Source organism: Vipera ursinii, assembly GCF_947247035.1.
Source record: "Vipera ursinii genome assembly, chromosome: Z".
NCBI classification, from domain to species: Eukaryota; Metazoa; Chordata; class Lepidosauria; order Squamata; family Viperidae; genus Vipera; species Vipera ursinii.
This window is the reverse complement of record NC_139517.1, coordinates 72182653-72206772: the sequence shown is the minus strand read 5'-3', so window position 1 is coordinate 72206772 and position 24120 is coordinate 72182653. Positions and strand designations below refer to the sequence as shown.

The 24120-nt window shown below is 37.8% G+C and overlaps 1 protein-coding gene across 1 annotated transcript in view; it reads left to right on the top strand.

The window, feature by feature from the left end:
• ITGA9 (integrin subunit alpha 9) overlaps positions 1-24120 on the top strand; it is a gene marked incomplete at its 3' end in the record, with an annotated part of 228818 nt that overhangs the window by 50332 nt on the left and 154366 nt on the right. Inside the window, 4 exon segments of the mRNA XM_083379007.1 lie at positions 2435-2545; positions 3115-3160; positions 11576-11730; positions 23046-23206. Of these exon segments, the coding sequence (XP_083235133.1) occupies positions 2435-2545; positions 3115-3160; positions 11576-11730; positions 23046-23206 (473 nt within the window).

Sequence of the window (24120 nt, the reverse complement as noted above, 5' to 3'; positions counted from 1 at the left end):
ATAACTTTTTTTTGAAAAAGCTCCTTCTCCCTCTTTTATATCTGCAGTTTTTCCTCATTTCTCCCATCTGACAGGGCTATTGTCCTTTTTATTTAGAATTCCATTTTGCCAGTAGAAAATGGCTAAACTAAAACAAAAATACAGAATGTTGCATTCCCATCTCTTACAAAAAATTACCAATCTCCTATACCAGGGGTCAGCAACCTGAAACAGTGAAAGAGCCACTCGGAACTGGTTCCCTCACAAAAGGAAAAACTGGGAGCCGCAAAAAATGTGTGCGCATGTGCGTACATGCGCACATGCACAGAACAGGGTTTGACTGAAGAGTGGAGCCAAGGCAAGATATGCACCTACCCTGCATATTTGAATTGGTTGAACTTTTTTAGTCCCACTTTTTTTTTTTGGACTGCACATGGCAGAGGACTGGGAGCCGCAGGAGATGGCTGAAAAAGCCACATGCGGCTCCGGAGCCGCGGGTTGCAGACCTGTGTCCTATACTATAGAATGGGCAATGTTCTCCAGTAAGGTTTGGATTTGTTCTGTGGATGAGCAGAGGCTCATTACACTTGAACATCTGCATTGCAAGTTTTGGATCAACAGGAGTCAGAGACATAATGACTTCCTTGCAAAGATAGTTCCTGTATGTTTAGATTTTAAAATATATTAATTGTCTTTATTTGTTCCAACTCTGTAGCAAGGCACTGCTACTATTTTTTTCAGCATAACAGTAGCCTGTATAATCCTACAAGCCCATTAATTGTAATATTATAGATGTAATGATGAACTGTGAATCATCACCATTGGATGAGTGGGGAAGAAGAGTCAACAATTTGTTTAGTGAGATATGCCCTCATCTTTTTCTGATTTATTTATTTATTTATTTATTTATTTTATTACATTTATATACCACCCTTTCCCGAAGGACTCAGGGCGGTTTACAGGGTGATTAAAAAACCAAGATACAAAAGTTAAAAACAAATTTTTTAAAAAATTATATTTGTCCCTGCATAAATAAAACCCCAGTTAAAATAAGATTAATCCTCAGCCTGGGCCAGAGAGCTCGAAGAGCCAGGTCTTCAGGCCCCGGCGGAATGAACGGAGGTCGGGGGCAGTCCTCAGCTCCACTGTCAGCTGGTTCCAAAGGGCAGGTGTCCCCACTGAGAAGGCCCTATCCCTGCGTGTTACCCGCCGGCAATCTCTTACCGGTGGCACCCTGAGAAGACCCTCCCTGTGGGAGCACACTGGACGAAGGGAACTTGATGCCGGCAGCAGGTGTTCCCTCAGATATCCTGGACCCAAGCCATTTAGGGCTTTATAGGTCATCACCAGCACCTTGAATCTCACCCGGAGGGCAACCGGAAGCCAATGCAGCTCGCGGAGTAGAGGTGTTACATGGGAGTATCGGGAAACCCCCATCACAACTCGCGCGGCCGCATTCTGCACCAGCTGAAGCCTCCTAGTGGTCCTCAAGGGCAGCCCCACGTAGAGAGCGTTGCAGTAGTCTAAACGGGAGGTCACGAGGTCCATTTAAGCAAAATAATACAACCAGTATATGTTTTCTCTGAAAGAAAAACCCCCTATTGCTTCTCAAACAACAGAGGCTTAGTATTCGTACATTAGATCCCTTTATGATGCCTTAATTAAGAGTGGAAAATGTTGCAATTTGACCCCATCGGTCAAGGAATTCTGGTTGGTGGCTCCAGGAGAAAAGCCTTTTTTTCCCATGGCTCCCACTGTTTGGAATATTGTACCCCATGAGATGAGATCCATCCTTACCCTCTTGACCGTCTGAAAGAGCCTCAAATCCTGTCTGTGGAGATTCTCAATCATCCAGGTCATCTTCGTTTCAAAGGTGCTTTTTCAAAAGACAACTGGACTTTCTTGGTTTTTTTCCTTGAAAATGTTTCACTTCTCATCCATGAAGTGAGAACTGGAGAAGCTTCTTGGATAAGAATGAATTATTTTCAGGGGGAAAAACCCAAGAAAATACAGTTGCCTTTTGAAAAAGCACTTCTGGGACAGCCTGATGGGGGCATCTATCCTAGATGTGGTTAATGGAGAGGTTGTTAATGAAGATCCCAGCTCCACTCTATTTGTATTCTGGTTCCAAACTTAACTTTGTTCATTTTCAATGTTGAATGTTTTAATGTTTTAATATTTTTGCTTTATAATGTTGTAAGCTACCAGAATTGCTTGACAATGAAATGGGCAGCATATAAATTAAATAAATAAAATCTGTATGATAGTATTGACATCAGTATATAAACATATATACATGCGTGCGTATAACCCATCTTTCTCATTTATATCTTGGAGATAATATGTTTCATTACCAGTCATCTCAATTCTATCAAAATGTGATAAATTTGCAGTGAATCTTATCAAATATATAAAACATAAACATTGTGTTTTTGTTTGATTTGATTGATTTCAGTTCTGAATTGTTTGTTGCAGAAAATATCTGGAAGGAAGTTAAGTCCAAGGTTGCAGATGTTTGGCCAGTCCATTTCTGGAGGAATCGATATGGATGGAAATGGTTATCCAGGTAGGCTTTGACAGTTTACTCCAAATAAATTGATAAAATTAATGGAAGGACTAAAGAGTCAAGGATTCATATTTCCATTGTTTTTGTTAAAATGTGTCTATACAAAAACATGTTTTCAGTTAATTTAAGGCAAAAGGGGTGGGGATTGGTTGGACTATTCTAAGTCTGAAATAGATCTGAACCCAATACTAGAAATCAAGGAATATAAATGATACAAACTTTTAAAAGATAAACAATAATTGTATATTCACAAATCATGAAACTTGGTCTCCTGGGATCAATTCTGAGAAACATAGAAACTATTCATAGTGCAGCTTAGTAACTGGATGGTGAATTAAACTATGATAAACTTAATAACCAAACATTATTTGGTTATTCCTTTATTGACATGAGTCAAGATGGGCATTTTGTAATGAAAATATATCTTACATACTGATATAAGGAGAATGTTCAGGAATGTATTGTCCTGGAAAATTATATTTCGGGAGAAGTTGAATTGCTTTTATTCATTTAAATTTGTGGAGGTCAGGAATCATGCTTGTTCTAAATGCTATCAACTTTTTTTCCAGATGTGACAATTGGTGCCTTTATGTCAAACAATGTAGTTCTTCTAAGGTGAGTGCTATTTATCTTGTTCCTTTTACTGTACTTGTTGTCCCTTGTTTGGGTTTAGAAGAAACAAAATTCTCGTAAGCACTGTATCCATAATTACATTTTCAAACTGAATTGCAAACTGAATTGCATAAATTTGTTACTGCTTGCATAAACAATGGAGCTGATAGTAGTGATAGTTAATACTTTTACTCTCAAACAGGTTAGGGCAGTGATATTGGTATATCACAGTGTGCAAACAACTGTAGCTCAAGGTACATTGCTTGTTCATATACTTCTAGACCCACAACTTCTAGTATTCCTAATAAGAGGCACTGTACATCTCTTGCCTGTCTGTCCATCCATCCCTCTCTCTGTCTCTTTCCTTTTAATGGATTATCAGTGAGAAAAAAGAGAAAAATCAATGGTAGGAAAATACTAGAAGTTTACAAGCGAGGGTGACATCATCTGGCTCCCCCTTAAATTTTCTGAATAAGGCAGTAGGCTTGTACAAGAAAATTTTCATCTGGAAGTTTGTATTTGTTTCCTGTAAGACAGGCTTTTCATGACTTAATGTTCTATCACAATGCTTTCAAATGATACAGAAGGTCCCATATATAGTAATATCCTGCTTCTTTACAGCTTGTTAACAGCTCTGGTAGTAGTGCATAAGACGTTATTGAAGAAATATGAACAAATAAGACTATTTCTGTTAAGGCAGGAGTTGCCAACCTTTCTGGGTTGGCAGCCCACTGGGAAAGGGAGGGACAGGCACCTTTATGTGCTCATGTGCGCACACACACTTGTGGCTGCGTGTACATATGTGCAAATGGGGCCAGGAGCATATGCACTCCGCAAATGCTAGCACTGGCACACAGTTCTTTTAGCGTCAGCTCTCAGGGTCACGGGTCAGCTAGTACTGGTGCGAGATTCGCAGCTCGGCTAGTGCCGGTGCAAGGACAGCAGGTGAGCGAGCACACATGCGTGCATGCACTGGCCAGCCACTCATGCGGCCTGGTAGTGGGCTGCAGCCCATAGGTTGGGAACCTCTGTGTTAAGGCATTCTTTAAAGCAACTCATCAATTTTGTCTAGTTAAATGGACGGTTTGAGATTGCAGAATTAGGAAAGGCAGCAATTATGTTTTTTTCTAAAACAAACAAAAATACCATCTGTATCCACTAAGGCAGATTTTAAAAGAAGTTGTATATAGATGATCTGATTAGAGGAAACAGCTGTAGTAACATGGCCAGAAAATAATCAAAGTAGGTTGATAGTGAATGCTGGAAAAAAAAAGAAGTGACATTTTTTTTCCTTGGGTATGTCCAGTCTCCACTGACTGTCATGTTTGAACTGATTGATAGAAAATTGCTATTATCTTGATCTGTTTGCACATTTTTAGACATGGTTTTTTTATTTTTGACACTTTTCTACAACAAGCAATTTCATAAATTTGTTCCTATATTTATATGAACAGCAGTGCTTAAAAGTTTTTGAACTTTGAACTTAAAATTTCTACATAAATATTAGTTAAAACATGATCTGTTCTTCATACAAGTTCTAAAATTAGATAGAGAACCCAATTAAACAATTGAGTCAAAGACATACTTTTTTTGTAGAAACTATCACAGACTCTGGATTTGATTTTTTCTTAAATGAGGGTTTGATTTCTACATGATGGGAAACTTGTATTTTCCTAAAATAAATAAGGAGGCCTCTATTTTCTGATCTCCCCTCTCCCAAGAGAGTAAAGCTTAGGTAAATAGAAAAAGAATTTACTTTATACGTTAAGTTTAAGATGGTAAAACCTGAGTAGTGAGGTACATGTCATTCTTAATTGCTCTTTAAATATGAACATGCACTACTTATGTCAATTTGTGTCATTTTTGTAATAATGTAAAATACTGTGGATTTCACAGAATTAAGATAAAATTAATGTAAATATAATTATTCTGTAGGGATTTAACAAACGTATCTACAGTGGATATAAAAAATCTACACACTCCTTTTATAATGCCAGGTTTTTGAGATGTAAAGTAATCAGACCAAGATAAATCACTTCAGATTTTCCCCCACTTATAAAATATAAAATGTAGAATTCAGTTGAAAAACAAACTGAACTCTTTAAGGGAAAAAATTATAATAACTTGTTTGTATAAGTGTGCACATCCTTAACCTAATACTTTGTTGAAACACCTTTTGATTTTATGACAACATTCAGTCCCTCTTGCCCTGGGAAAGTTTGCCCACTCTTCTTTGCCAAAGTGCTCCAAATCTCTGTGATTATGAGAGCGTCTCCTGCATACTCAGGTCACCCCAAAGATTTTCAATTGGATTCAGGTCTGGGCTCTGGCTGGGCCATTCCAAAACTATGATCTGGTGAAGCCATTCTTTTGTTCTTTTGGAGGTATGTTTGGGTTGTGTTGAAAGGTGAAATTCCTGCAACATTTTATCAGAGTCTTGGAGGTTTTGTGCCAAAATTGACTAATATTTGGAACTGTTCATAATTCCTTCCAGTTCTAGCTGAAGAGAAGTAGCCCCAAAGCATAATGCTGTTACCACCATGCTTCACTGTGGGTATGGTTTTCTTTTGGTGATGTACATTGTTGTTTTTGTCCAAACATCCTTTTTGGCATTATGGCCCAAAAGATAAATCTTAGTTTCATCAAACAATAACATATTTATCCACATGTTTTTTGTCAAATTTGGTGTATGTTTTGAAAAATATAGCTGGACTTGGATGTTTTCCTTTGTAAGAAAAACCTTCCATTTTGCCATCTTATCCCAAGCCTAGACGTATGAAGAACATGGGAGATTGTTGTCACATGTAGTATATATCCAGTACTTGCCAGAAATTCCTTCAGTTCCTTTAATGTTGCTCTAGGTCTTTTGGCAGCCTCTCCAATCAATTTTTTCCTTGTTTTTTTCATCAATTTTGGAGGGACTTCCAGTTCTTCGTAATATCACTGTTGTACCATAATTTTTCTACTTGTTCATGACTGTCTTCACTATATTTCATGGTGTATCCAATGACTTGGAAAGTTTTTTGTACTCTTCTTCTGACTGACAACCTTCAATAATCTTAAATCATCACTCCACTTTAGCAATAATTCTTAAAGTGTAGCATGTTTAAAGGTTAAGCTTACATTATAATCAAGCATGGAGGAAATAGGTAATCATGATTTGAATCTGAAAAATACAATAAAAGATGGTTTTATGATGCATTATGAATAGGCTATTAATATATATTTCCTAGAGCAGGGTTTTCAAACTTTTCACCGATTGTGCCACTTTTAGGATATGGCAACATCAGAGTACCACGTCACCTAGCAAGGTGTCAAAAACTTGATGACTAAAAAAAAGGAAAAAAGTGATGAAGTACAGGTGATGTAAATCACAAGACCCTGGAGATGCTGCATCATTCCAGCTGATCGGTGCTTTGTCTGGGCTCAGAAGCGCCAGGATCAGCACCGAGCTCCAGCTGGAGCCTGGCGCTGATCCGGGTGCTTCCACTGAGCCCTGACAGCCGCTAAGAAGCATTGATCCTGGAGCTTCTGCTGAGCCCTGACAGCTCTGCAGCTCCAGCCATCTCTCGCTCAGGCTTGTGTTGCCACCGGTTCAGCTCATTCCCCTCCCTCGCTACCACTTTTCTAGGATGGTTGCATACCACCTGCCAGGTGGCAATGTACCACAGGTGATACCTGTACCACTGGTTGAAAAGCCCTGTCCTAGAGAGCTATATGGAAAATACACTACATCTTTCTGTTTTTCTCCAAAATGAGCTAACTGGTCTTTTTGGAAATTGCTGAATTTCATAGTTTTTCTTGGTGTTTAAATATAGTTTGATATAATAGATGCATTCACAGATTATATTCAATGTTTCTCAAACCATAGTGAATGAAGTCTCATACTTCAAGTCAAAATGAAACCTTATTAAGACATAATGTGATGTAGCTTAGCTATAAATATCAGAGAAACAGTGAGGTGTAATGGTGAAGATGTTGGACCAGGAGTAAGAAATCTAAATTTAAGTTCAGCTCAGCCATGAAAGTTCAAAGGATAATTGAGGATGGTCAGCCTCTCACAGATAAACCAACTTTATGAATTTGTTTTTGTGGGGGAAGGAGAGAACGGACTGCCATGTACATGTGCAGGATATTCTGAATGAAAGGCAGGATATAAATCTAATAAATAAATCAGCATTGACATATTCTTTAAACTTCTTCAGGCCACGGGGTTGCATTTAAATGGACATCTGATTTCTTCTAACAAAGAGAAGATGGAGCTAAAGAGAATCAACAAGAATTTCCTCTCTTTTTCATGAGATAACATCTTTAAATCAGCAATTGTGACGAAAATTCTTTACACAGTTTTATAAGTAACAGTGCCCTGATAATAGTGGTCACCAAAATCAGCATATCAGCCTTCACTGCTTTAAGCAAAATGTTTAATGGGGTAATGAATTCAGTCTATTCCATATTCTTCATATTATAATAATACAAGCAAAAGGTTGACCTGAGAATAATATTAATTTACAAATGATTTAGTGGCCTATTCATTCAGGGCACTACTATTTGTAAAACTGTAAAGAATTTTCATCACAATCTAAAGATTCTGTCTTATAGAATCTTTCAAGGCCACCTATTATGCCCTTGAAAAACTGATAATTTTCTTCTATTTTGTCCTGTATTCTAATGCCTCATGTCTCTTACTCTTTTGGTTTGTAAGCTTATTATATCTTACTGTTTTTTTTAAAGTTTGAAAGCAAGTTAGAAAAATACAAAAATATAAATATCACAATGAATGTTACTGGAGGTTTGCATAGGTGTGTGTGTGTGTTGCTATTCTAGCCTAACTTGGCATGGAGAAAGAGATGAATATATATAATTCAGGAAGCAACTGTATCCTGTTACAGATGGACAGATATTTAAGGTGTTGAATGAAATTTTGGGTGGATTGATTGGAACCATGAGGAAGGAAATGAGAGGCTGCAGGAGATAATACCCAGAAACTGGGATGCCAGAACAGGTGTTGATTTGCTGAGAAGCAAGCAATAGGTCCTGAAGTTGGAGTCATAGGTTAGGTGGATATCCCTGTGCCAGCTGGATGTACTGTATTTCTTTTAGAATCTGTTTGTATTGTTGATTAAGAATTTTTGTAATTGAATTTAAAACAATTTTGCAGAAATATGTATTTTGCTTTTGCTATTTTTTTTCTGTTTGTTGCACTTGTTCAGGTGGTTCTTAATCCTGGGACATTTCCATGAAATATGCTGATCTAATCCTGCATTTTTTTTTAAAAAAAATAGGAATCTTGATTTCAACTCTCTCACAATCATTCCATGAAGCAAATCTGAGACCACGTTTGATTATGTTTCCTTAAAAGGCATACTGCAGGAAACAGTTCTTAGAGCACACTATAGATTTTAAAGACGCAACTGACTAATCTATTACCAACTGTAGATATCATGTACTTGTGATTTTATGCTCATACTTATATACATGATTTTTTCTTAAAATGTAGTGAATGTTCAGCTGATTACATATAGGTGAGTTACGACTGCAATGGAGTCTATCCATTATGGCTGGAGGATATGACAAATGTTAAATGAACTGGGTTCTAAAGGAAGTCAGACAGCAATGAGTTTGGAAAGGTTTTTTGCTGCCTGTCTGACTGCCAAGAGACACAGGGAGGAGGCTCAAGCACAGGGGGGGGGGTAGGGATTGGGAGAGAGGTGGGGTGTGCTGCAGTGATCCCATGGTTAGGTTATAAGGGCAAATGACTGAAGGGGCCCTGCAACCATTGTAACTTTGAAACGGTTGTATGTAGTTTGGGGGCATATGTTCAAATGGTCGTTAAGTGCTCCGTCATAAAAGGTCTACCTGTAGTGTGAAACTTATTGTATCACTTCATATGGAAAAAGGACTCACTGTTCAGTTTCGGAATTTAATATGAAAATAAACATGTGATACCAATTAAGAAAAACAGGAGTGAAAAAGCCTACAACAGTTCCTAAATTGGAAAAAGGGAAATGTATTTTTCTCTCAGCTAGTGAAATTACTATGTGGCATAGTAAAAAAAATATAGTGAAACATTGAGATAATAATTCATTTCAAAAAAGTAAAGGAGTTTTGAAAAGACCAATTGCTTAAACTTTGCCAAAATGGAGTCTCATTTTACTAAATTTAGGAAAATTATATACTGGAAGTTTGGCAGTAAATATATAGTGTTCTAAAAAATTGAACTTTTACTATGGCAGAAATGTAGAAAATGACATTTAAAAGAATAACACTTTAAATTTTATATATTTGTTAATAGTATAATCAGTTAGACCATGGACAGCTCTGTGCTGCTGATAAGTTGCATTGTATGTTGGTCTAATATTGAGTCGACATTGATATTTTAACTATATTTTAATATCTTGATAAAATAATTTAATGTTTCCAGTCTCACCTCGGTGGAAAATGTATGTCAATTCTGAAAGTAAATTGCTTGGAGTCTGTTAGGAAATTATTATTTTTTTAAAGTCAATTAATGGCATCTTCAGTGTGGACAATTTGTGAGATGTTTCCCACGGGACACAGACTGCCTGCTGAAAGTATTTGAGCTAGTTTTCTCTTAAGTTATGTTGATATTGATAAAGAAATGTTGATGCCTTTTCTTTCTACTTGACAACCAGCATCTAAAAAGACTGAAAAACTTAATGGGTTGAATTCAGTTTAAGTATAATCAGAGGACGCACAGTAAGTCCTATCAAATTTCAATGGATTTTCTGTGAGTACAGCTGTGTCCAAAACCAACTTTTTTTAAGGCAGTGAGAAATAACATGATATAGTGATTGTTTTTCCAATAGGTTTATATGATTGGATTTTCCAGTCATGGAATACAGTTCATATCTTCAGATATAGCTGTCTTGTCTCTCGTATCCTCTCTTAGAACTGTTGCACATAATTAACAGAATAAAACAGAGTTAGAAGGGACCTTAAGGTCTTCTAGTCCAACCCCCTGCTCAAGCAGGAAACCCTATAACATTTCAGACAAATGATTGTCTAGTCTCTTGTTAAAAACTTCCAGTGTTGGAGCACCCACAACATCTGGAGGCAGGTTGTTCCACTGATTATTCTTACTGTCAGGATATTTTTCTTTAGTTCTAGGTTGATTTTCTCTTTGATTAGTTTTCATCCATTGCTTCTTGTTCTGCCTTCAGGTGCTTTGGGAAATAGGTTGACCTCTTCTTCTTTGTGGCAGCCCCTTACATATTGGAATAGTGCTATCATGATACCTCTAGTCCTTCTTTTCATTAATCTAGATATACATAATTCCTGTAATGTTCTCCATATGATTTAGCCTAATTGAATTATTTGGGCTTCTACATCTAGTTTTTGTTTAGATAGCATGAACTGTCTTTCATATAGGTATTTTTTTCATTTGTCCTATAAGTATTGTTATAAAAATATATGTGGTGGCTCAACAGTTAAGATGCCATCCTTTCCCAGCTCCTGCCAGCCTAGCAGTTCAAAAGCATGCAAATGTGACTAGATAAATAAGTACCACTTTGGTGTGAAGGTAACAGTGGTCCAGGATGTCATGCCGGGCACATGACCCAGAAATATCTTTGGGCAGCACTGGCTCAATGGCCTTGAAATGGAGATGAGCACCACTCCCTATAGTTGTCAACAACTAGTGCAGTAAAATCTGCAAGGACTCCTTTACCTTTACCTTTTATCTATAATTATTAATTATCTAATAGACAAGGTTATTGCATTATTCAATTTTTTAATTCTAGTAATGCATCTTAATGATACTGGTGTATCCAAAGTCCTGTCCTCCCCTCCCCTCCCCTCCCCTTCCCTCTCCCCCTATTTCTTTTTTAGTTATTATAGGGGACAGTATTTGTTTTGGAGCTGGAATAGTTGAGGAATAACTGATTATTTCCAGGACTAGTATTAAAGCTGATATCCTAAACAAGCTTAACTAAGAGTTCCCTTAAGTTAATTAGTAAAGGTAACGGTTCCCCCGCACATGCGTGCTAGTCGTTTCCGACTCTAGGGGCCGGTGCTCATCTCTGTTTCAAAGCCGAAGAGCCAGCGCTTGTCCGAGGACGTCTCCGTGGTCATGTGGCCGGCATGACTAGCACGGAACGCTGTTACCTTCCCACCGTAGTGGTCCCTATTTTTCTACTTGCATTTTTACGTGCTTTCGAACTGCTAGGTGGGTAGAAGCTGGGACGAGTAACAGGCGCTCACTCTGCTACGCGGCACTCGGGATTTGATCCACCAAACTGCCGATCTTCTGATCGACAAGCTCAGTGTCCTAACCCATTGAGCCACTGCATCCCTTCTTAAGTTAATTAGATAAGAGCTATTTTGACCTTAACTTAAAAAGATCTATAGAAGTATGGAAAATAATGTAGTGTGTTTCTTTTTTCTTATTGTTTTAAGATCACAGCCTGTCATTACATTGGACATTTCAATTTTCCTGCCAGCATCCATTGACATCACAGCTCCTCAGTGTCATGATGACTTACAAGAAGTGAATTGTCTAAATGTCACTGCCTGCTTTAGGTTCAAAGGCAGACATGTTCCAGGACTGATAGGTGAGCTAATGTCTTGATATCTGTTGGTTTTTATCAATTCTAAAACAATATTCCTATGCTAGGAAGAAGAATACATTATGGTGAGTAACCAGTTAATTAAATATACTGTAGTTAATTCAGGAAGAGGAGCAAATTCTTGTCTTCATGCCTGATTTATTTGATAACTCATCTGTAAGTTATGCATATTTAAGCAGTGGGGTCTGAGGTTTTTGGAAACTTTCACCAAGTTATTAATTTACTATTAATTTACTCATTGTGAAAAAAATGGTGCCCATACCACAAACCCATTTACATTTACAAAATAATAGTATTTTGTCATAGCTTTCTTATAAGATAGCTGATGAGAGAGCATCAAATCTTGCTAGCTCTGAAGTACACAATGGATAGGCATCATTATCAGTGAACCTCAATTTCCCTTTAAGGCTTGATTTTATGAAGAATCAAATTTGTCTGGAGCCATCAGTCAAACTACTGGCTATCAGGCAAACTCCTGGCTTGAATTAAGACTTCATCTTATTGGGTTGGTTCCAATAAGATGAAGTCTTAATTCAAGCCAGTAATTACATAAACAAATCCATATTCAGGTCTCCTAACTATCATTTGACCAGAAATGCCATCAGACAGAAGGAACATTCTACATTCTATATGTGGTGGATTTGCAGAAAACCCCCGAAGAATTGTTAAGATATACACAGCACTATTCAGAAAATCTTAAGACGTCAAAATTGAAAGGAATTGTACCTAGTTAAATTAGATATATTTCCAAATTATATCAGTAAAAATACTATTATTTATTAAGTATGCTTACAGCCACAAGGACAAAGTTTGCACATTGCACATATGCATAACAGTAATTTAACTAAATTTGAGCAGGAATGGCTTTCATATACAGGTAGTCCCACGTTAACAAAGATAATTCTCACTGGGTACTCTGTCACTAGGCAATGCAGTTGCAAAGTGGAAAATCATGTGACTGCCTACAGTGGAACGTGAGAATGACCTTGGAAGGCAAAAGGAAGAGATACTGCCTAGGGAACGATCAGATAGAAAAGGGAGGAGCCAGTAACTAACAAGCATAGAAAGAAACTTAGAAAAGATCCATCCCAACTTATTAGGTGGTTAAAAAAAGACGAGGGATTTATACTTTTGGACTTGTACATTTCTGTTAATGTAGCCTTGTAATAAAGTAGAATTAGCTCATCTTGGGGTTTTTTTGTCCAGATTACTTAGACTGATGTTGTGTTGACTTATGGCTGCAGTTCTGACAGTTCCAGTTGCAGTCATTAAGTGAATCTCATGTAGCATTTAAGCAAGATGACACCTGACTGCCTCTTGTGACCTCTTGCCAGCTTTCCCACTGACTTTGTCAGAAGCCGGCAGTGAATGGCACAAGTGGCAATGAAATGACTGTGACTGTTATAATTTTGCATCAGTTGCCAGCCTCCCAAATCATGACCCCATGACCACAGGTATGCTCTGATGGCTGCAGCTTCAAACACGTGTCATACGTTCCCTTGTCATAATTTGAAACAGTTACTGAATGAGTGAAAACTAAACAAGTACTACTTTTATATTATATATTATTACACACTAAGATAAATACAAATAGAATCTGGTTTCTGAAGTTTATGTCAATAACTATTGCAAATCAGTTGGAGTACAAAGAAGGAGAAGTTGGGAATCAAGCATTTATATTTTATTTAAGGGTGTTTCTTTTTCAGCTTTTATAATTAATGATATAGTAGAGATTTTGAGATTATACTCAAAAAATATGCTTTTTATATTATGAAAGAAATTCAGTGTACTCTGTTGGATTCTTTTATTAATGTAATATTGAGGATTAGTTGTGTAACTTCAGTAGTTATCTCTCCATTAATAGATATTACCTTTTTTGAAAATATATCTGCTTTAAATTACAGTATTAAAAAAATAGATATGGAGTTTTCATAAGGTCCTGGTTGTACCTGTCTTGCCATATAATTCATTCAGATAAAAGATGACTAATAGTACACTGACATTGTAGGATCTCTTGGGTTTGCTTACTGAAATGTGGCAAATGACAGCAAGAGAAATCATATTAGTGAACGAATGTCTGTCTGTTAATTCTGAATGTCTCGTAAAGGAAGGGAGGGGAGGAAAGGAAATTAAATTGTTACAGGAGAGGTCACTGAGTGAAATGAACAAATTCACCTGATAGTTATCTTCTGTCACTTAGTAATGCTATATCATGATTAATCATCCTAGGAATAATAATTATTTAATATGTATTGTATAAATTTCAAAGTTAGAACATTTTACATCATTTTTCCCCAGTATTAATTTTAGCCATCTTGTTTATTAGTAACATCATGTTGGTGCTGCAGTCTGAGATTTAAAGTTTGGTTTATGTATTGATTTCTTTAGTTAATTTATTCCTTAGTTTTCTGTTCTAGGAAATATTGTGGCTAATAAAGTTTTTTTTAAAAAAAGCAGAATGCAAACCCCCTCTCACATTTTAAAATAAAATACTTACTGAAAGAATTCATTTAATAAATGCCTTATAAAACACAGGCATTTTTATGGGTTTTCTAAATGTTGGAAGTGGTGGCCACATGCAGGCTCCTGAGAAAGCATATTTGTGGACTGGGAGCAATGCAGGAGAAAAGTATTTGTGATGTTTGGAGCATCTTTAGGGAGGCCCTTCATCCTGCAGATTTTAGCAGCTAGGAAGATTCAATCGCTCAAGCGTGTCCAATCCTCAGATACTGCCTAGACTAGTCTTTGTAGTTTTCTTTGCAAAGTTTTTCAGAAATGGTTTGCCATTGTCTCCTTTCTAGGGCTGAGATATAGTGATTGACTCAAAGCGGGGCTAGAATTCTGCATTCTGGTTTCTAGCCTGATGTCTGATCTCAAATTATACTTTGGTTAGCAGTTCATGCTGACTCCAAATTTTCATGCACTTTTCAGAGTAGCCCAATGCAGATGAGCTGCAGAAGGTAAGGAAGGATGTAGCTAGTGTGCACAATCTTCATCTGAACAGATTAGCTAAGGGAGGAAAATTAAGTATAATTATGTAAAGATATCTGTATATGTCCCTAAAGTACAACTGCAATTTCAGTGTACTGAGGATCAAAGAGTACTTCCAGTATTTGTCCTTTTGGGGGAAATAAGTCCTATAAATATACTTAGGGTTTTGCATCCAATTTCCAACAGTGGTGGCTGTTTGTGTACAAAACAAAGCCATTGCAGCCAGTCTGCAAATGCTAAACCAAACACAAGCAAATAACATTATTGCTTAATACTGCATATGAATGAGTGAAGTATTTTTGTAGGACCACATTAGAGCAGAAGAGAAACTGGAACTGAAGAATTACTGACCTTCTAATTTCTTAGTCATTATGCTTTTCTCTCAGTTGTTTTAAGCACTACAGTGGATATGAATGAATCAGTGACATTCATTTTTCCATTGAGTTTTTATTAAGTGAGATGTTTGGTATGTGTGTGCATAGTCATTCATTTTAACACTTTCATTTTGTTCCTATTTTTCCACAATATAATGGTTTATATTATTTTCATTAATATAGACATTTTTATTTAATATATATTTATAATGTTTTATCAATGGGAATTAAATACAAAACAAAAAAAGTCAGAAAAACATACATCCAAAGTAAGAATAAAAGAAAAAAAATTGTGTATGAAAAAGGGGGGGGGAGAGAAAAAAATGACCCAAACATCAAATAAATCCAACATTAAACATAGAAAAAAATCACCCTAGCTGGATGCTGAAAATAAAAATAAAAAACCTGCATATAGTTATAAATTTTCTTATCCTTTTTCAGGAAGACAAATATATACCGTAGTTTCCGGCGTATAAGATGACTTTTTAACCCATACTTATACGCCGGGTGCTGAAACTTTAGGGACAGGGCTGGCTGGAAAACCTGGAGCGGATCTTCCATTTAGTCTGCGCAGGGAAAGCGGGACCAATTGGAGTAGAAGCTGCACTCTGTGATTTTTTACAGGCTGGGGTCTGGGCTTCTTTCCTTTTAAAGTTGAAGAGCAGCTGTAGGCAGGTGGGGAATGCAAGAGCAACTTGAAAGCCAGAGCAGCAGCTTAGCTCTAAGGACACATTTGACTCAGGAACTGGGTGGGCTGGCTGGAAAACCTGGAGCGGATCTCCCATTTGGTCTTTTTTTTTTAAATCCCATTTATATCCCGCCCTTCTCCGAAGACTCAGGGCGGCTTACAATTTAAAGCACAAATCAATGTGCTTAGCAATAGCCTTCATTCTATGTATATGCCTGCTTATTAGAGCTTTCACACACACACCCCCAAGCAGCATTATTACAAAGTCAGCTTATTGCCCCCAACAATCTGGCTCCTCATTTTACCTACCTTGGAAGGATGGAAAGCTGAGTCAACCTTGAGCCTGGTGGGATGCGAACCTGCACTAATTGCAGGCAGCTGGTGTTACTTAAGGCTCTGCGCAGGGAAAGCTTTAGAGTGAATTAGGAAAAGTGAATTAGGAAAATAGGAAACAGTTGCTGGAATTGGGTATGTATAGTTTAACGAAGAGAAGGGTGAGGGGTGACATGATAGCAGTGATATCTCAGGGGCTGCCACAAAGAAGAGGGAGCCAAGGTATTCTCCAAAGCACCTGAAAGCAGGACAAGAAGCAACGGATGGAAACTAGTCAAGGAGAGAAGCAACCTAGAACTAAGGAGAAACTTCCTGACAGTTAGAACAATTAACCAGTGGAACAACCTGCCTCCAGAAGTGGTGAATGCTCCAACACTGGAAGTTTTTAAGAAGAGACTGGACAGCCATTTGTCTGAAATGGTATAGGGTTTCCTGCCTTAGCAGGGGGTTGGACTAGGTGACCTCCAAGGTCCCTTCCTTTATTATTATTATTATTATTATTATTATTATTATTATTATTATTATTATTAAAGTTTAATCCACTTGCACTGTTTTATGTTTACATGTTTGTTGACAAACAGCCTTATGTTTATAAGTGACAGTTTTCCTACTAAGTACCTGCATGTCATAAGCATTTGAATTAAAATTACCATATTAAAATCAAATCTGATGTTTTTTAATTTTTATTTGGTTTGCGTTGGAAGAGGGGTAGTCTTATACGGCGAGTATAGCCCAAACCCTATAATTTAACAGGAAATGTAGGGGGTCGTCTTATACGCCCAGTCGTCTTATACGCCGGAAAATAAGGTAAACAAATATTTCAAATGCATTGACCCAACATTTAATATATAAAAAAATTGATAGGAAAAAACAACAACAGTCAACAGGTTAGCCCAAATAGTCTTCAAATCCCTCTGTGAACCATCTGTTATTGTATTTAACAGGTAGAAAGTCCACAAATGGCTCCCTCTATCTTATAAAGCTATCTAGTCCATTATCTCTAAGCCAGTTAATTCTGCCATCTCTGCTGATTCAATCAGTTTTAAAATCCATTCTTCAATGGATTTTATGTATGGGGATAATAAAATATAGCAGCAGTTCATTATGACCACTCATTGTCTAATGGGCAGGCAGAACATATGGTGAGGATGACTAAAGACGCTCTGAGACGCATCATCACCGGGGACTGGCATCAGAGGTTAGCCCAATTCCTTCTGGCTCAACACACGACCCCGAGCACAACCACAGGCAAGAGCCCAGCTGAACTGCATTGGGGCAGACGTCTCATCACAAAGTTGGACAGACTTCACCCTGACAGAGCGGCCCCAGATACTGAACAACCTTTGCCCCCCAGAGAATTTCACACGGGGAACCTGGTTTGGGCCAGGAACTATGGCTCGGGTCGTGTTTGGGTTCCGGGAAAGGTAATTGACAGAACAGGGCCGCGGTCTTACATTGTGGAGGTGGAGGGGGGTCGCCAGGTCAGGAGACACATCAACCAAATCAGGAAACGGATTCCTGAGGGGTCACAGGGCGACCAGTCCTCCCAACCACAAACTTGGGGTTCAGAAGAAGACCTGCTGGACTCTGTAGTTTTGCCTGGGGGTTTTGACAGGCCGGAACAGCAAGGGGTTGCAAGGCCCCAGAGTCAGGACTCAATGCATGATGCTACTGTCCAGGTGGGGAGCAAACCCTGAGAAGGCCACCAGCTTATTTAGAGGACTATGTAAGATCGTAAGGAAGGACGCAAGGTGTCTAAGAAATACCAAGAAGCTTTCGTGTGAATAAACAATTGTTTATTGTTTTCTTTCTATTATGGGGGAAGGGGTGTTATGTATGGGGATAATGAAATATAGCAGCAGTTCATTATGACCATCAGGTGGCGGTGTACCATAACTGTATTGGCTGGGAAACGCTCGGCGGGAAAACCTAAATAAGGGATTGGCTGTCAGTGCACCTGGCCAAGTATATATGTGGGCACAGGTAACTCTTGTTCACTTTGGTGCTACCAACAATAAAGAGCTGCCATGTTGAGTCCATTGTCCATTGTCTGACCATGCGGGCAAGAACCACTACACAATAGCCGGCATCTCTTTTCTTTCCAGTGCTTAGCAAGTACAATCCTCACAGCAGTTACCATGTAAAGAAATAGGGTCCCTAATTGTTTTTCAATTGATTTATCCATAATACCTAAAAGAAAAGCTTCAGGTTTTATTAACATTTGTATCTTAAGCATTTTCTGCATTATCATTATAATGTTTATCCAGAATGTTTTCACATACTTGCAGGACCACCACACATGATAAAATGTACCTGCCTTTTGATTACATTTCTTAGAAGTCCCTCAATACATTTTTGCTAATCTGTCTGGAGTCAAATACCAATGATACATCATTTTATAAAAAAAATCTTTAAAACTATAATTCAAAGTAAATTTTAATCCATCAGTCCATACATTCTCCCATTTATCTAGTATTATACCCAATTTCTTTGTCCATTTTACCATACAGTCTTCTATATATTTCTCTTCCAGGTTCATCTTGAGTAACATTTTATATACATTAGCAATCAAGTGGTCATCTCCAGAACATAAATTGATATCCAATTCAGATTTAACTCCTGTGAAACTAAAACTTTTTCTCCAGTTTAAATCTTCAAAAATTCTATAATAATTAAACCAGTAACAAACAACACCTTCACTTACTAATTGTTCTCTTGTCTTTATCTTAAGTCCCTCTTTTTCAAATAACAAACGTCCCAAGTATTGCATTTACAGTATATACAAATGCAATAAATAAATAGATATATACAAATGCAAATTAAACAAATATCTCTATCATTTCTCTCTGTCTGAAAAATGTTAGTTTTTTGCTGCAACATTTAGAACCTCAAAATGGCCGTGTTATAATGAGCTTGTTATGGTAAATTCTGCTAAGCTAATTGTGCACGATTGTGTCATTGAAAACTGCATGTTTAGAAGGAAAATTTGGAATATACAAAGCTTTCTCTTCCTCTTCCATAAACCAGAAAGAATATGGGATCATTTTTGATAAATGGCTATTTATTTCATGATTTAAAATAGCAATGTCTTCAATTCTAAGTTATGAAAGGCATATCTCCCTTTAAACTGTCATATTGTTTTGGTAAATTTAAATTGAGACATGGATTGTTATTATTATTGCTGTGCTAATAAATAGGCCATTGGTATTACTCATGCAAATAGTTTGCATTTTTTAAATTGTGATATATGTATCTTTGCTTAGTTAGACAGCATAGTTTGTGGAGTGTATTACAGATTCTGTGTACTTAATGGGAATATGCTAAAACTTAAATATCGGACTGCCTTTTCATAGTGAAGATTAGCATTTTTTAATCAAGAAGACGGGTAAACAGCAAACAACTTTATACTTGCTGTAGAAAAGATGTGTTACATTGACCACTCTTTAGACAGAAAAATAAATTTTAAAATTTTAATAAAATAAATGTGCTTGCATTTATATCAAAATCAGACTTGGATAGCCTAAACATATGGATGCTTAGTCTCAGGCAATTCTAATAGGAACAGATCTGACCTAGACCTCCCTGAATAACGTGAGTCAGACTGTAATTCTACATTTTTAGTCATGCATGCCAAAAGCAAAGTGGGGAAAGATGTTTAATATACTACTGAACCTATTTGGAAATGTCTACTATTGCTCAGAAAGAATGTGGCTATGACTACAGAGGAGTGGTTTTGGGATAACTTTCTGTTCTTTTTGAGGGTTAGTGCACATGTTATGACAGTTGCATAGGGATGTTTTGACTTGCTGTATGAGAGGGCTGTGGTCACGATTTTCCAAGTCATTTTGTATATAGCCAGTTGCCTCACACATTGGATGGATTCTGTATGTTTTTTTTTACAAGTGGCCGTGTTTGCATGATGAACCACAGCACATGTTGACAGCTCACTGCATGATGACCGCTACCATGTGGAGGGAGCTAAATGATATAACCCCCTGTAAGTGCCTGTAATGCACAATTTATTGCTTACGGAGTTGACTGTCATGATTTGCTTGTCATTTTAGGAGTTCTTTATTTGTGTAGTTCTAAAGAGCCAGCAAAATCAGAGGTATATTGTATCAGGCATTCTCTCCTAGCTGTCCTAGCACATCAAATAGGCCACCAAGTATGATGTTAACGATAGGGGCAATATAGTCAGATAACATCATTTGTTACAATGATTTTTGGACTTGAGTTTCATTACTATCCAGAGCAAAAGTCATGATAACAGAGGATGTCCCTAATCTCTATACCAATCTAAGGACCAAAAGTCCAGATGAGTGTGTTGAATCAGTCTTGGGTATAGGACTGTATGTCAAGGGTCATCAAGGAACAATCTAAGGACCAAAAGTCCAGATGAGTATGTTGAATCAGTCTTGGGTATAGAAGAGCAAGATGAAGTGACAAGCGATGCTGTTTCAAATACTGGGCTTTCTCAAAGAGCTTTTTTTAAAAAAATTGTTAAATACATTCAGAAAATACTTTTCTATAATATTAACTTGATAAACTGTACCAGGAGGCCTTGATGATGTTGTCTTGTTCTCTGAGTGCCACAGGCCTTGACCATTGCATCTCACTCTCATGTGAAGCTGCCTTTTAAGATGATTTGGAAGCTACATCTACTCCAGAGCATAACAATTATTACATTGTTATACTTAAGCCCATATATCTATTCTGTAGCAACTGCATTGCTTCGCAGCAAACTTCCCAGCCATTCAAATTGCTGATTATTATCTATAAAGCCAAGCATGGTGAACACTGAGTTTATTAAGAACCTTCTTTCTTAGAAAGATTTTGCATTTCTTGTGAAACCATCTAACAAGGGCCTGCTAAGGCTCTGTCCCCTTGAAAGATGAGAATAGTATGGGCCAGAAGTCATTGTAGAATGTTCCATGTATAGAGGTGCGTCACACTCTTTTGCTGAAAATATTTTTTCCCCCAGTGGATAATGTGAGGGGAGAATGAATAACTTTGAGGAGCAGGAGAAAGAGCTGCAACCAAGGCAATGGCAGATAAAATAAATCTGAGTCTGGGCCAGAACTGTAACTCAGGTAAGCATCTCAGACAAGACCCTCCTAGTTCTAATTAAGATAAAGGGAGGAAGGGTTTTGTTTGAGACATTCAGATTACAGTTCTATCCCAGACTCAGATTTCTTTTATTTATTAATAAAAGACCTCTCCTCTAGCTTGAAGAGTCTCACTGAGTTTAAAACTAATGTGTATTAGTTGTCTATTAATAATCTCTCTCCTGCCCCAGTGGAAGAATTTTACATGGGCTAGGTCAGGCATGTCAAACTGCCAGCCTGTGGGCCGGATGCGTCATGCCAAACATACATCACACAACGTCACGTGACATCGCGAGTTTGGTATGCCTGGGCTAGATGATATGAGAACTGTGTGGAGAGAGTTTCCTCCTTTAAATTTCTGGGAGTCTATCTCTGCAAAGATCTTACCTGGAAAGTTAATACAACCCAGGTGGCCAGAAAGGCCCAACTGAGACTTCACTTTCTCAGGGTCTTGCGGAAGAACAGGGTAGAACAATAGCTAATGACCCTCTTTTACCAGTCTACTATAGAGAGCATCCTTTTGTACTGTATTGTGGTTTGGTATGCTGGTCTGACAGCCGTAGATAGGAAAGCATTACAGAGGGTGGTGAGCATAGCACAAGACATTGTGGGCTGTCCCCTGACATCACTGGATGACATCGCCAGGGCTCGCTGCCTTGGAAGAGTGAGGAAAATTCTCAGGGATGACTCACACCCTGGACAGTATCTCTTTACTCTCCTACCATTGAGTAAGAGATATAGGTGTATAGCCAGCCGTACCAATAGGCTGACGAACAGCTTTTATCCATGGGCTGTTAGGCTTTTGAATGGGAAATAATTTTATAAACTTTATGCATGATTGACTTGCTAGGCCGGTGTGTTGTGCAATTAGCTCACATGGTGTAATAAGATGGAGGGTTTGTGTCACTGTGAGTTGGGGGTGGGGGCACGAAGGGAGGCTCAGCCAATCTCAATGTATACATGGTTGTACTTTGACAATAAAGGTTCATTCATTCAACTTGACTAAAATGGGGAAACAAAATAAGACAAAATAGACCAGTGGAACATTTAATTAAAATAAATCTGCATCATCCAGAATGCATTCTAATTAGTTTATTTGTGTCAATGGCATGAGAAACTGTTGCTACTGTAACCAGCTGTGCAGTTTAATTTTATTCTTACTACTGGAACTTTCCCGTCTCCCTTTGTTGTTCATAATGGAACTGTGATAGTGAAATGCTAGATTTTATATTTTCAGTTCAGGTTTTGTGGAATGTAGGGAACCCTAGAAATCTGCTTCATAGTAAATGGTGTTCCCCATATCAGCTTTGCTGATGTGTCTGGAGGTGATATAATACAGTGACATTGAGCATTTAAGATTAGTGTGAAAAAAAGCTAGGTGACATTTGTTTGCTTAGGCAGTACTACTAATGGATATAGAGAAATTATAGTCTGTCTGTCTTTCTTTTTGTTGTAGAATGAGCCTGTAGAAGTTAATGTTGAGTAAATGGAATGAAACCTGCATTTCTCGGTTCTTATGATCTATAGAACCAGGAAACTGAAGCACTAATGAGGACCTCTTATATGGCTGATTAGCTGAATTCATGGTTGTGCTAGTTTGCTCTACAACGTTGGCATTTATTCAAATTTGCAAATGTTCCTTCTGAAATTGAGATTTGTTACTAGAAGGTAGAGGTGAGCATAGTACAGAAGTGACCTACCTCTAAATATATTAAGGTTTCAAAATACAGTAATCCTAAATCACAATAATGATCGTGAAAAACCTGTGATATGTTAGCAGTGGAAAATAATCTTTTTTTGTTTGCCTAGATTTGAATTATAATTTGACAGCAGATGTGGCAAAGAAAGAAAAAGGATACCCAATCAGAGTTTACTTCATCTCTTCTGGAGAAGCAACGGGCCAGATCATAGAACAATTGCAGCTGTCCTATATGCAGAAGAAATGCTCAACCTACTTAGCTTTTGTAAAGGTTGGTCCATGTTTGACTCATGTTATATATACTTTTATATTTTCACTTACCACAAATTAGGCCTGAGATTATCCGTGGATGAAAATGGATGTAGAATGCATTCAGCTTTGTATTTCTGAAACATTAGTAGGGCTAAGAATAAGTACCACTGAAAGATTGTGTAAGATTGTGTTTTTAAAAATGTGGGAGTTTTCTGTATGGTTATTTAAAGTATTTTAAGGGTACAGGGATAAAGGAATGTCTCCACATCAGGTACTTGTGCGATAAGAAAGACAAAAGTCTGTCTCTACCCTGGAAATGTAGAATGATTGTAGATGAACTAAAAGAAGCCCAAAAGATTTTGGATTCCTTCAAAAGGCTAGAGCAGTGGTGGTGAACCTATGGCACACATGCCAGAAGCAGCACGCAGTGCCCTGTCTCTGGGCATACGTGCCATTGTCCCAGTCTCACCTCCCCCCACAACCCCCTCCTCACCAGCAGTCCCCCTGGAGAAGAGTCTCCCCCGCTCGGGGAGGGCTCAGTCCGCATGGAGCAGTGCAGCAGTGCAATGTAATGAATTCAAATTAAGAGATTGTAGGGAATAAAGAAAAATAACCTTCACTGAATCCAGTTACAGATAGTCCTCAACTTACAACCATTTGTTTAGTGACTGTTCAGAGTTACAACAGCACTGAAAAAAATGACCTATGACCGTTTTTCACATTATGACCATTGCAGCATCTTCATGGTTACATGATTAAAGTTTGGATGCTTGGCAGCTGGCTCTTCTTTGTGATGAATGCTGTTTCCCAGGGTTTTGTGATCATTTTTTGCGACCTTCCCACAACTGAAGTCAGTGGGGAAACCAGATTCACTTAAAACCATGTTACTAGCTTAACAACTGCAGTGATTCACTCAACAACTGTGGCAAGAAA